The following is a 14,770-nucleotide window of genomic DNA, read 5'->3' on the forward strand; positions in this document are numbered from 1 at the left end:
CCAGGAGAGCGTTTTTCAATAGCTCAGTGTTTTGAGCAGCAGAGAAACCGATGTTGAGAAAGGCCACAGCGTTGGCTGCTGCCAAAGAGGCAGTCGGGCACGAGTATTCGGAAGATCCGTATTCATTGCGAAATACATGAATACACCTTCAATGACAAATAAAGCTCCAAAAAATATGGGTCTTTATTTACTAGCACATCACCCGAAAGGCCTGTGAGTGTCTGCAAGTCACCCACTCGTGTCTAAGGAGGATTCCTCCCCCGTCAACTGATCCGCACGACTGCCATGCAATGACAGCGGCAACTCCGCAGCAGATGAGAGACCGGCTGATGCAGGCCATCGATGGCCAAAACAATGTGAGTTAGTAATGTTTCCACGTATTTGAAGTGTCTCTCTCTGTCCACACTATTGCAATGATCCCCTACTGTGAAATCTTATGACAAACATCGACAGCGAACATTAGCTAGCTAACTAACTTGTCTTAGCTAACGTCGTTATCTAAACCAGTGCAGTGGTAACTAACGACGCGGCAGGTAGCTATCTAATGTTATCTAGTTGGAAGCCTGCTAGTAAACTAACTAAATCTAAGAACTTGTTAGATAAAGTCAATACTAGGAACTTAGCTAGTTAACAGTAGTTAATTAACCCTGTAGTAGTTAGCTAACTAACGTACACACACTGGAGTCTGGATTGAGCCCAAGCATGTTATATTTGGTTATCAACCTATCTTAGTTCTAGTGATCATAAATTAACGTTAGTTGGCTAGCTACCTGCCTGTCATTTAGCTAACTACTGTACCTAATTTAGCTAGCTAAAGTTGACATTTTAAACTTAAACTTAACCTTAGCAAATGAATTGTATTTATTTTTTATTAGCTAGTTAACGTTAACGTTATACTGTTGCGTAGCGACTGTTGTAGCTAACTAAACCAGAGTTAAACTTTGCCGTTACTTTAGCTAGGCCCAAGCATTGTAGCTAGCTAGCAGGTTAACTGAAAGGATGATCTTACTACTCTAAACCCACCACCAAGGTCAGCAGTGTTTTGGAAATTAGTAGCCAGCAGATCCGAGCCGCTTGCCTGTATCTGCACTACTAGAGTCGGACAGGCTTCCTGTGTAGATTAACGCTGCCTCGAGATATGGCTAAGAAAACATACCTCAATCCAGGGATGAGAAATGCGTTGGACTCTGAATTGTGCCATTATCCCAATTGTACCACTGAGAATATTGAATGCCTGATAGTTTTGAAGTTATCAGAAAACTGTCCTTTTCGTAATTTTGGATTGGCAGTGTTAGCCAATCAGCTCTTTTGTTATTCAATGTGACGTGCCATTCCATAATGGCTGCTGTGCTAACATGAGGCCATCTGTCACAAAGGCTCACCGACTATCATGATATGTGATTAACAAAGTTCTCTTGAATTAAATGGCTGAGGCAACCAAAAGTGTTGTTAAACTCTTGAAGTGACAACACAGTACAAGGAAACTTGCTTTCCTCCAAGTCTGTTGGTCAAGGTGTACTCTTTGTAGCCTACAGTCTGTACCTGTCATCACAGGCATACTTAGCCCTTGATCACGACTCTGTTCCATTACAATACACATCATTGGACGAATGTGTCTTCTGTACAGGGGAGTTTTGTCAAGAGCCCCAACACTCGCATGCAAATAGTCTGGGTAGCCATTTGATTAGCTGTTCAGGAGTCTTATGGGTTGGGGGTAGAAGCTGTTTAGAAGCCTCTTGGACCTAGACTTGTCGCTCCGGTACCGCTTGCCATGTGGTTGCAGAGAGAACAGTCTATGACTAGGGTGGCTGAAGTCTTTGACAATTTTTAGGGCCTTTCTCTGACACCGCCTGGTATAGAGGTCCTGGGTGGCAGGAAGCTTGGCCTGGGTGATGTACTGGGCTGTAAGCACTACACTCTGTAGTGTCTTGCTGGCGGAGGCTGAGCAGTTGCCATACCAGGCAGTGATGCAACCCGTCAGGATGCTCTCGATGGTGCAGCTGTAAAACCTTTTTGAGGATCTGAGGGCCCTTGCCAAATCTTTTCAGTCTCCTGAGGGGGAATATGTTTTGTCGTGCCCTCTTCACGACTGTCTTGGTGTGCTTGGACCATGTTAGTTTGTTGGTGATGTGGACGCCAAGGAATTTGAAGCTCTCAACCTGCTCCACTACAGCCCCGTCGATGAGAATGGGGTCGTGCTCGGTCCTCCTTTTCCTGTAGTCCACAATCTCCTTTGTCTTGATCATGTTGAGGGAGAGGTTGTTGTCCTTGCACCACACGGTCAGGTCTCTGACCTCCTCCATATAGGCTGTCTCATCGTTGTCGGTGATCAGGTCTACCACTGTTGTCATCAACAAACTTAATGATGGTGTTGGAGTCATAACTGGCCGTCCAGTCATGAGTGAACAGGGAGTACAGGAGGGTACTGAGCACGCACCCCTGAGAGGCCCCCGTGTTGAGGATCAGCGTGGCGAATGTGTTGTTACCTACCCTTACCACCTGGGGTGGCCCGTCAGGAAGTCCAGGATCCAGTAGCAGAGGGAGGTGTTTAGTCCCAGGGTCCTTAGCTTAATGATGAGCAGGGTTGCACATTTTGGGGAATATTCAGAGGTGGAAACTTTCCGTGGGAATATATGGGAATTAACCTTTCACGGCTACTAACCCCGGATCCGGGAGCACCCCCCACCCCCCACACACTGATTAGCATAGATAGCATAGCTTCACAAGTAGATAGTAGCATCTAAATATCATTAAATCACAAGTCCAAGACACCAGATGAAAGATACAGATCTTGTGAATAAAGCCACCATTTCAGATTTTTAAAATGTTTTACAGGGAAGACAAAATATGTAAATCTATTAGCTAAACACGTTAGCAAAATACACCACTATTCTAACTCCATCAGTTTCTTACTCCTTCAGGTGCTATCACCAATTCGGCTCAACTAAGATATTGATAGCCAATAACCTATAAAAAAAACCATCAGATGACAGTCTGATAACATATTCATGGTATAGGATAGTTTTTGTTAGAAAAAAGTGCATATTTCAGGTAGAAATCACAGTTTACAATTGCACCGACCATCACAAATCCACTAGAATTACTAGATAGAGCAACGTGTATGACCAATTTACTCATCATAAAACATTTCATAAAAATAGACAAAGCATAGCAATGGAAAGACCCAGTTCTTGTGATTTCAGACCATATTTCAGATTTTCTAAGCGTTTTTCAGCGAAAACACAATAAATCGATAAGTTAGCATACTACATGTTCCAACGTTACCAGAGCATCGATTCCAGCCAAAGAGCGCTATAACGTAACCACCGCCAAAAGATATTAATTTTTTCACTAACCTTCTCAGAATTCTTCCGATGACACTCCTGTAACATCATTTTACAACATACATATACAGTTTGTTCGAAAAGGTGCATATTTAGCCATACAAAACCGTGGTTACACAATGAAAATACTAGGAAATCAAGCCTCAATATGTCTGACGTCATCTATCAGAGTGATCTAGTTTAATTAAAAGCTAATCATATACTTGACTAAAAAATACAGGGTTGACAGGAATCGAAAGACAAATTAGTTCTTAATGCAACCGCTGATTTACATTTTTAAAATTATCCTTACTTTTCAATACAGGGTTGGCCAAGTGAAGCTATACCAAACAAAATGGCGATATATGCGTTTAAAATATTTCGACAGAAACACGGTTTATCATATTAAATATTGCTTACTTTGAGCTGATCTTCCATCATATTCTTGGGCAATGTATCCTTTCTATGTTATAAACGTCTTTTGGTCGATAGATGTCCTCTGTCCTTCGAAATGTCCATCACCAACGACCGACACCCTAAAACGTGTCCAAACTTTCAGAGTGCACGACAAAGAAATTCCTCAAAATCGCACTAAACGGATATAAATTGATATAAAACGGTTAAAATTCACTACATTATGATGTTTTTAACAACTATAACGACTGAAAACATGACCGGAGAAATACTGCTGGTTAGAAAACGATTTGGAACGAGGCAGGTCCGATGGCCTTCACGCTTGAGGCGCACGTTGAGAAAGGGGGGTCTCTGTACATTTTTGTCATTTATAATGGCTGTGAACGTCCCATCGACTTCATTGAAAACGTGATGACGTACAGACACCCAGAGGAAGACGTAGGCAGTGTCGGTTTCTTCATAGCATTCACTGTGGCCTTATAAACAGACCCCAGATCAGAGGTAAAAATTTCTGAAATCTGAACCCTGTCATGAAAAGTGCTGTAGAAATTGTTCTGTACCACTCAGAGACAAAATTTCAACTCCTATAGAAACTATAGACTGTTTTCTATCCAATAATAACAATAATATGCATATTGTACGATCAAGAATTTAGCACGAGGCAGTTTAATTTGGAGACACAAATATGCTAATGCGGAACAGCACCCCCTATAGTTCCAAGAAGTTAACGGAAATATATGCAAATTAAAATTAATACCATTTAAATGTAGATGTTTTTTGCCTTGGATATATTTACCATTGTCACGTTCCTGACCTGTTTTCTGTTAGTTTTGTATGTTTTGTTGGTCAGGACGTGAGTTTGGGTGGGCATTTCTATGTTTTGTGTTTCTATGTTTAGGTCTATTGTAATCAGCCTTATATGGTTCTCAATCAGAGACAGGTGTTTGACGTTGTCTTCTGATTGAGAACCATATATAGGTTAGCTGTTCACACTGTTTGTTTGTGGGTGGTTGTCTCCTGTGTCTGTGTATATGTTTTCACCATACGGGACTGTTTCGTTCGTTCGTCGTTTTTGTTTTGTAGTAAGTACTTGTTCGTTCGTTCTTCATGTTTCATGTAAGTTCGTCGTTCTAGTCTGTCTACATTCGTTTTTGTTATTTTGTATCATTCCAAGTATAGTTCGTTTTGTTCTTGTTAAATAAACTTCAGTATGTCATTTCAACGCGCTGCACCTTGGTTCAATCCCTGCTCCTCCTCTTCGGATGAAGAGGAGGAGGAACACCGTTACAACCATATCATATGGAGACAAACGTAAACCTTTTACCTTTTATAAGTAGACATAATTGGAAATGATTAAACCCTTCCAACAAAAAAAAACAATTTAGTTACGAATTGAACTTTAATTGAGTTGACTCTTCACATGGGATGATTTCACTGAACAACAAAAGGGACTATTGAATGATCCCCAATGATCCATCACATCTCCCAAAAACGTTTTCAACATGCATCTGTAAAATTATAGTCTAGAAACTAAAGCTTTGGTTGTCTTCCTCTTAGGCTTCCATGTCTTCTCCCTGGACCTCCTCAATGTCCACCTCATCAGATTGAGGGCTCATCTTCACTGTCACTTTCCAACCTTGTTGCGGATGGCTCGTTCTCAGGTTCAAAAAGGCCCAAATTTGCATGGATGGCCACCAATTTTTCAACCCTTGTATTGGTCAGCCTGTTGCATGCTTTGGTGTGTGTGTTCCCAAACAAGGACCAGTTACGCTCTGAGGCGGCTGTTGTTGTTGGGATTTGGAGGATGGAGGCAACAGGGGAAAGAGCCTCAGATCCACAAAGTCCCTTCCACTAGGTAGCTGATGAGATATGTTGGCACGACTGCCATATTGCATCTCCGTCCCAAAGCCCTTGCTTGAAAGTGTACTTCGCCAGACTGCCAAGAACCTTGCCCTCATCCAGGCCAAGGTGGCGAGACACCTTGGCCTGTAGTGATGACCTCTGCACCAGACAGGATGTTGATCTCTGCACCAGACAGGATGTTTTTTGCCAGCATACTTGGGGTCCAACATGTATGCTGCGGCGAGTATGGCTTCAGGCAGAAGTCTTCATGCTTTTTGATGTATTTCAGAACTGCAGTTTCCTCTGCTTGGAGCAACAGTGACGTGGGCAGGGCAGTACGGATTTCTTCTCTTACATCTGCAAGCAGAGTCTGAACATCAGACAGGTTGGCATTGTCTCCCTCAATCCGTGCAATGGCTACTGATATAGGTTTCAGGCTGCTTACCACTCTCTCCCAAAATACATAATCCAGGAGGATCCTCTTGATGGAAATGTCCATATCGGCAGACTGTGATATGGCCATTTTTTGGAGAGACTCCTTCGCCTCCAGGAGATTATCAAACATGATGACGACACCACCCCAACGGGTGTTGCTGGGCAGCTTCAATGTGGTGTTCTGATTCTTCTCACTTTGCTTGGTGAGGTAGATTGCTGCTTTAACTTGATGACCCTTCACATACCTAACCATTTCCTTGGCTCTCTTGTAGAGTGTATCCAATGTTTTCAGTGCCATGAAGTCCTTGAGGAGCAGATTCAATGCATGAGCAGCACAGCCAATGGGTGTGATGTGAGGTTAGGACTCCTCCCCTTTAGACCAAGCAGCCTTCATGTTCGCTGCATTGTCTGTCACCAGTGCAAATACCTTCTGTGGTCATTGATGACTGCCTTCAGCTCATCTGCAATGAAGAGACTGGTGTGTCTGTCCCTTATGTGCTCTTGTAGAATACTGATTGAGGGGTGGAGATGATGTAGTTAATTATTCCTTGCCCACGAACATTCGACCACCCATCAGAGATGATTGCAATAGTCTGCTTTCTCTATGATTTGCTTGACCTTCACTTGAACTCTGTTGAACTCTGCATCCAGCAAATTAGTAGATAAAGCATGTCTGGTTGGAGGGGTGTATGCTGGGTGAAGAACATTCAGAAATCTCTTCCAATTAGAGGTCGACCGATTATGATTTTTCAACGCCGATACCAATTATTGGAGGACCAAAAAAGCTGATACCGAATAATCGGCCGTTTTTTTATTTTATTTGTAATAATTACAATTACAACAATACTGAATGAACCCTTATTTTAACTTAATATAATACATCAATAAAATCAATTTAGCCTCAAATAAATAATGAAACATGTTCAATTTGGTTTAAATAATGCAAAAACAAAGTGTTGGAGAAGAAAGTAAAAGTGCAATATGTGCCATGTAAGAAAGCTAACGTTTAAGTTCCTTGCTCAGAACATGAGAACATATGAAAGCTGGTGGTTCCTTTTAAGATGAGTCTTCAATATTCCCAGGTAAGAAGTTTTAGGTTGTAGTTATTATAGGACTATTTCTCTCTATACGATTTGTATTTCATATACCTTTGACTATTGGATGTTCTTATAGGCACTTGTATTAGTTACTAGTTACTAGTATTACTAGTATTGCCAGTGTAACAGTATAGCTTCCATCCCTCTCCTCGCCGCTACCTGGGCTCGAACCAGGAACACATCGACAACAGCCACCCTCGAAGCAGCGTTACCCATGCAGAGCAAGGGGAACAACTACTCCAAGTCTCAGAGCGAGTGACGTTTGAAATGCTATTAGCGCGCACCCCGCTAACTAGCTAGCCATTTCACATCGGTTACACCAGCCTAATCTCGGGAGTTGATAGGCTTGAAGTCATAAACAGCGCAATGAAGAGCTGCTGGCAAAACGCACGAAAGTGCTGTTTGAATGAATGCTTACGAGCCTGCTGGTGCCCACCATCGCTCAGTCAAGACTGCTCTATCAAATCATAGACTTAACTATAACATAATAACACACAGAAATACGAGCCTTAGGTCATTAATATGGTCGAATCCGGAAACTATCATCTCAAACAAAACGTTTATTCTTTCAGTGAAATACGGAACCGTTACGTATTTTATCTAACGGGTGGCATCCATAAGTCTAAATATTCCTGTTACATTGCACAACCTTCAATGTTATGTCATAATTACGTAAAATTCTGGCAAATTAGTTCGCAATGACGCAGGCGGCCCAAACTGTTGCATATACCCTGTGCAATGAACGCAAGAGAAGTGACAAAATTTCGCCTGGTTAATATTGCCTGCTAACCTGGATTTCTTTTCGCTAAATATGCAGGTTTAAAAATATATACTTCTCTGTATTGATTTTAAGAAAGGCATTGATGTTTATGGTTAGGTACACGTTGGAGCAACGACAGTCCTTTTTCGCGAATGCGCACTGCATCGATTATATGCAACGCAGGACACGCTAGATAAACTAGTAATATCATCAACCATGTGTAGTTATAACTAGTGATTATGATTGATTGTTTTTTATAAGATAAGTTTAATGCTAGCTAGCAACTTACCTTGGCTTCTTACTGCATTCGCGTAACAGGCGGGCTCCTCGTGAGGCAGGTGGTTAGAGCGTTGGACTAGTTAACCGTAAGGTTGCAAGATTGAATCCCTGAGCTGACAAGGTAAAAATCTGTCGTTCTGCCCCTGAACAAGGCAGTTAATCCACCGTTCCTAGGCCGTCATTGAAAATAAGAATGTGTTCTTAACTGACTTGCCTAGTTAGATAAAGGTGTACAAAATTACCAATTTACGATTGTTATGAAAACTTGAAATCGGCCCAAATTAATCGGCCATTCCGATTAATCGGTCGACCTCTACTTCCAATACACATTGCCTTTGAGCGTCAGAGGTGAAACCAATTGCATACACTGCTAAAGCAGGACATTCATCAGCATTTCTCTATGTTCTTCCATTGAATCAAAAAAACTTCTGATTCCAGGAGGACCATGAGCTGTTGCTATCGATAAGTTGTCTGATTTGTCATTTTCACCTCGAATAGAAGTAGAGGAACTTTTGTCAGAGGTTGTGAGCGCTGAGGGAACTATATGCACTTGGCCAGATGATTCTGCATCTTTGTTGCATTCTTCCCACATGATTTGGCACAGTATTTGCAAATGTACACAGCTTTTCCTTCTACATTAGCTGCAGTGAAATGTCTCCACACATCAGATAGTGCCCGTAGAATTTTCCTGTGATTAGAAAAAATAGTTAAAAAACAAAACAAATACAATTCCATGTACAGATAAATAGTTAAGCAGTTAGATTAAACATCTACTTTGTAAGAAATGTTTTCAAATGAAACGTGCATGGAAACAGGTGAATTAACACTCCTCAGTTAGCAAGGTAGCAAAAACTAACTAGCAGAAATTGTTAACAAGTTAGAAATTATTTAAACACACTTTGCTGTAGGCTACTATTTACTAGTTAACAAAAAATCACGTATGTCATATAATATGTTCACCCCACCTATTATTGTAATCTAAACTTACCAGAAAACATGTAGTCCTTCGCTCAGACAGTGTAGTATTGTGGTCTCAATAGCATCTTATTAGTGTGCATGATCTTGAATCAGCTGTACATGTGGTGGAAGAATGCACTGTGCATGCAGAGGTTTGCAATTCCATTGAATTGGGGATAGTTAAACTTCATATTTTGCTAATATATTCATATTATTATTAAATCAAGTTTATTTTATATAGCCCTTCGTACATCAGCTAATATCTCGAAGTGCTGTACAGAAACCCAGCCTAAAACCCCAAACAGCAAGCAATGCAGGTGTAGAAGCACGGCGGCTAGGAAAAACTCCCTAGAAAGGCCAAAACCTAGAGAGGAACCAGGCTATGAGGGGTGGCCAGTCCTCTTCTGGCTGTGCCAGGTGGAGATTAATGGCCAAGATGTTCAAATGTTCATAAATGACCAGCATGGTCAAATAATAATCAGGAGTAAATGTCAGTTGGCTTTTCATAGCCGATCATTAAGAGTATCTCTACCGCTCCTGCGGTCTCTAGAGAGTTGAAAACAGCAGGACTGGGACAGGTAGCACATCCGGTGGACAGGTCAGGGTTCCATAGCCGCTGGCAGAACAGTTGAAACTGGAACAGCAGCAAGGCCAGGTTGACTGGGGACAGCAAGGAGTCATCATGCCCGGTAGTCCTGACGCATGGTCCTAGGGCTCAGGTCCTCCGAGAGAGAGCAAGAAAGAGAGAAGGAGAGCATTAGAGAGAGCATACTTAAATTCACACAGGACACCGGAAAAGACAGGAGAAGTACTCCAGATATAACCAACTGACCCTAGCCCCCCGACACAAACTAATGCAGCATAAATACTGGAGGCTGAGACAGGAGGGGTCAGGAGACACTGTGGCCCCATCCGATGATACCCCCGGACAGGGCCAAACAGGAAGGATATAACCCCACCCACTTTGCCAAAGCACAGCCCCCACACCACTAGAGGGATAACTTCAACCACCAACTTACCATCCTGAGACAAGGCCGAGTATAGCCCACAAAGATCTCCACCACAGCACAAACCAAGGGGGGGCGCCAACCCAACCCCTATTAGTATTGGATAGAAAACACTCTGAAGTTTCTAAAACTGTTTGAATTATGTATGTGAGTATAACATAACTCATATGGCAGGCAAAAACCTGAGAAGAAATCCAAACAGGAAGAGGAAATTCTGAGGCTGGTCGATTTTCAACCAAGATCCTATTGAAATCACAGCGAGATATGGATGAGTTTGCACTTCCTACGGCTTCCACTACATGTCAACCGTCTGTAGAACCTTGTCTGATGCCTCTACTGTGAAGGGGTGGCCAAATGAGAGGGGAATTAGTCAGGTCTGCCATGACCTGACCATTCTTTGACCAGCAGGCCGTTTACTCTGGGCACCTCTGTGCACCTTTCATCCGAGCTACTCAATACTGCCCCTGCAGCCATAAGAAGTTAACCAAAATATGCCACAAGACCTAGAATTGACTTGTGTATCCCACAAAAAAGGTTCACTGTTATAAGCTAACCTTTTCTGATGAATTTAAGCAAAATTCCCAGCCTTAACTCCCCATGGAAAATGTCCGGAAATTTCCCGGAAAGTTAACGACCCTTTTTAACTCTAGTGATGAGTTTTGAGGGCACTATGGTGTTGAACGCTGAGCTGTAGTCAACGAATAGCATTGTCACATAAGTATTCCTTTTGTCCAGGTGGGAAAGGGCAGTGTGGAGTGCAATAGAGATTGCATCGTCTGTGGATCTGTTGGTGTGGTATGCAAATTAGAGTGGGTCTAGGGTTTCTGGGATAATGGTGGTGATGTGAGCCATGACCAGCCTTTCAAAGCATTTCATCGCTACAGACGTTAGTGCTACGGATCGGTAGTCATTTAGGCAGGTTACCTTAGTCCCTGTGCCCAAGAACACTATGGTGGTCTGCTTGAAACATGTTGGTATTACACTCAGACAGGGAGAGGTTGAAAATGTCAGTGAAGACACTTGCCAGTTGATCAGCGCATTGCTCGGAGTACACGTCCTGGTAATCCGTCTGGCCCAGGGTATGTCATTAAAGCTAAACAAATTGTCAAGGAAAGGGGAACTACCAAGAAGCTATCCAAAGAGGCTCATTATATAAATAAATTGGCTAAAGGTGTGCGTCCCGCTGCCTGTAGACATGACTTGTTGGCGAACACCTTATTTATTTTCATACCGGTGGTACCCATTGGTCAGTAAGTGGTATGAACCACTATACATCCATTGAATCGTTAGGCCTATTCATTTAAGCCACTGACTATGGCTGTCAGTGTGTTTTTAAAAAAAAATCTATTTGAATTTCTTGTTCGGAGTAAAAAAGAATTCATGCTCATAGAGCCTTTATTTTCTCCGCAACACAGAAGTGGCATAATTGAAGTTCATATTCTACAACTTGAACCCTACATGATTTGATTGAATTGTTGTATACACTCATCTGTCATTATACATTGAGTTTCTCTTACCATTTCCTGTCTCTTACTTTCATAGTTTTAACATGATTTGTTGTTTACTTTCCAGCAGATCTGCAACATGGTAGCTGTAATGGATGTAATTTCCTATTTGGAGAAATATCCCATCACCAAAGAAGCACTTGAGGTAGGTCATGCTGGGGACAAATGTGCATATGTCAGCTCTTGGAAATATGTTGCCAAGAGGGTGTTGTACTAAAAAAAAAAAACTTCCTGTTCTTCTTCAAGGAAACCCGCCTTGGCAAGCTGATCAACGACGTAAGGAAAAAGACAAAGGATGAGGATCTTGTCAAGCGTGCAAAGAAGCTCCTGCGCACCTGGCAGAAGCTGATTGAGCCTGGGCATTGTGAGGCACAGTCCAAGGGGCATAGAGAGCCGCCAGGCGCTGCCAATGGTGGTAACAACCCCTGCCGGATGGATGTCTCCCCTCCAGCTGCCATCCCGCCTTCGGATAAAATGGTTTCGGAGCTCAAGAGTAGAAATGACTTCAACAACTGTTATTCCCCCAAAGCAGAAAAGTTGGGCAACCGAAAACGCAAAGGGGAGCAGAGGGATGGACAGCACCTACCAGTGAAAAGTTCTAAAAAAACAGCCTATGAAAGAACACGAAACTCACGGCTGCCAATAAATGGAATTGGGGCCAGTCCCAAGGCTTTAATGGACACACTTGATGCTCATTCTCATCCAAAATCAGACAAGGATGATGCTGATCATCTTGACAACGACAGACTCAACAAAATTCCCATCAACGCTGTCAAACCTCACCCTAGCTCACCGGGACTTGCCAAACCTCCTAGCACTTCCACATTGCTCAAAACGTCCGTGTTGCAACAGCAAGCCAAAATGGACCTGGTTGCCTCAGGAAGGGGGCCGCATCAGCCCAAAAGCCCCCACAGCAACTCGTATAGTCCCAGAAGTACGAAACAGGATGTGGTTGTTAAACTGTCTGTGCCAAAAGCAACAACTCTACTGAGCCCTGCCCAGGGCCCCAGGGTTATGGACAGCGCTAGACTGGGGCCCTCTCCTTTGCCTTCTCCACAGCCTTTAACCTCATGTATCCAGGGTTCCCTCACTGTTGGGCCTCCGTCTGCAGAGTCCGCCCTTCATCAGGACGGACCGGCAGACGTGGACCAACGCCTTCAGCACAGTACCATGAGACCTGACTCTCTGCACAACTCAAAAGCCACGTCACGCAGCAAGGTGAAGGCGGAGGGCAATGGTGCTGCCACTAGCACAGCGAGAAAGAGGAGGAACAAATACAGGTCCAGAGACTACACAGTGAACTTGGGTGGGCAGCCCACGGAAGAGAGCACAAAACCATGTAGATTAAAAGACCGTAGACTTACGTTTGACCCTGTAACAGGGCAGATCAAATCCTGGACCCACAAAGAGTCTTACCCAGAATGGGAGGCTACAGTGGTGCCGGTCACACCAGAACCTCGGACAGAACTGCTCAAGCAGAATCAATATGCACAGAATACCCCTGTTACTCCCAGTCCATTCCAACAGACCAACTGGAAAGAGCTGTCAAGGAGCGAAATCATCCAGTCCTACCTTAACCGTCAAAGCAATGTGCTCACATCGTCTGGGGCTCAAACCTCGGGGGCACACTTTTTTATGAATGAGTACATGGAACATCATATCAAAGAGGCCAGAAAAACACACGTGCTGGTACCAAATATCCCTGACATGGACTTACCAGGGGTGAGCCGAGAGGTCATAAACGAGGACCTCGACAGAATACACAAAGAGCACTGGCCTGGGGTGAACGGGTGCCATGACACCAAAGACAACTGGTATGATTGGACCGAGTGCATATCCTTAGAACCACATGGGGATGAGAGCAAACTGAACATTCTGCCATATGTTTGCCTAGACTGAGAGTTTAATGAGCTGTGGTTTCTGAATTAAGAGGGATAAATGGCACCTTCCTTTGCTCCCTTCTTGAGGGTTGTGTAAGTTTGGAGTGCAAAAAGGCACTTGTCGGTGGTAGAACCTGCTCACTCCTTTGCAGAGTTGGCGTAAGAGAGGCCTTGCTAATTGTGCTGTCTATAAAAAGCAATAGCTGATCAGCGTTCGATGGGAGACAGCTCAGCTGTAGCATCACTGAAGTTCTTTGAGTGGAAGGGTTCCATGCATTGTCTGCAAAATGCAAAGAGTTTAAGGTGCCCGGTAACTTTATTAAGGAACCTGTTTGGCAGGTACAAGCTGGCAAAGAGAATGAAATGTGTGGTTATCATGTATGCATTTATTTATCTGGACTTATTCTATTTTTTTGTTAGTTACATAAATGTGTAAAACAACTTTCATCGAAGTCACTTATTCAATCAGTTCTGCTTGTCAGATATGGTAAACCTGTGCTTTTCTCACAAAAAAATGTATGGTTAACGCGATAGCAACATTCCATACCATAATACAACTAGAACGGTTCTTGCCCGAACTCCAATTTATCTTAATATCCCGGGAAACAATTTGCTAAATTACACATTATAAAAATGAGTTAATAGCATTTTCTTTTGCCTTTTTTCACCCCCTCTTGTTTCTAGGTTGTAAAATATGAATTCTAATTGCAAACCAGATGCAACTTTGTACTGTGAGGAAAAACAGAAAAATAAATTGTTTATATGCTGGAAATATACTTGTTACCATTCCTTTAGATATTGTTTGCCTTATGGAAACCAATGTGCTTCCTAAAATGGAGCCTTAGTGAATGTATAGAAATGTGCCTTTTGTGTTCAGTTGAATGCAGAAGAGAACATATTTGATACTCAGTCCTTTTTAAATGAACACATTGATACAGTATGTGTTAATAAATAAATACAATGCATAAATTGTGAATGTCTTTCTCCCTTTCACTGGAACAGTGTACCACAGGAGACGTATCTGTCCTGAGATGTTTGCAACAAGATGAGAACCTCAACATCCATATTTTAAGTAGTTAAAGGAGTACTCTTTTCAGCCAGTCTTTCTAAAAGTAGTTTACAACATATCTGTGACTAAATATAATATTTATTGCGCTATCCAGATTATACATTTTGATAATTTCCCAAGTATCTCTCTCTGAGCCTCCTGGGATTAATTAGGAGCCACTATCGCTCAGTACTTGGCAAGTGGAAATGTTTTATGTTGGGGG

At 42.7% G+C, this 14,770-nt stretch overlaps 1 protein-coding gene across 2 annotated transcripts; it reads left to right on the forward strand.

The window, feature by feature from the left end:
• Positions 1–25: 25 nt before the first annotated feature.
• Positions 26–14,469, forward strand: LOC139540851 (mediator of RNA polymerase II transcription subunit 26-like). Of its 2 annotated transcripts, none has more exons than XM_071344859.1 (3): positions 26–356; positions 11,687–11,764; positions 11,866–14,469. In XM_071344859.1, the coding sequence occupies exons 1-3, from the start codon at positions 291–293 to the stop codon at positions 13,516–13,518; spliced, it is 1,797 nt and encodes a 598-aa protein (XP_071200960.1). In that variant the 5' UTR covers positions 26–290; the 3' UTR covers positions 13,519–14,469. The 2 variants fall into 2 exon arrangements, with proteins under 2 accessions (XP_071200960.1, XP_071200961.1); XM_071344860.1 differs by having other exon boundaries at positions 160–356; positions 11,690–11,764; positions 11,866–14,271.
• Positions 14,470–14,770: the final 301 nt, after the last annotated feature.

This window comes from Salvelinus alpinus, chromosome 16, assembly GCF_045679555.1.
Source record: "Salvelinus alpinus chromosome 16, SLU_Salpinus.1, whole genome shotgun sequence".
NCBI classification, from domain to species: domain Eukaryota; kingdom Metazoa; phylum Chordata; class Actinopteri; order Salmoniformes; family Salmonidae; genus Salvelinus; species Salvelinus alpinus.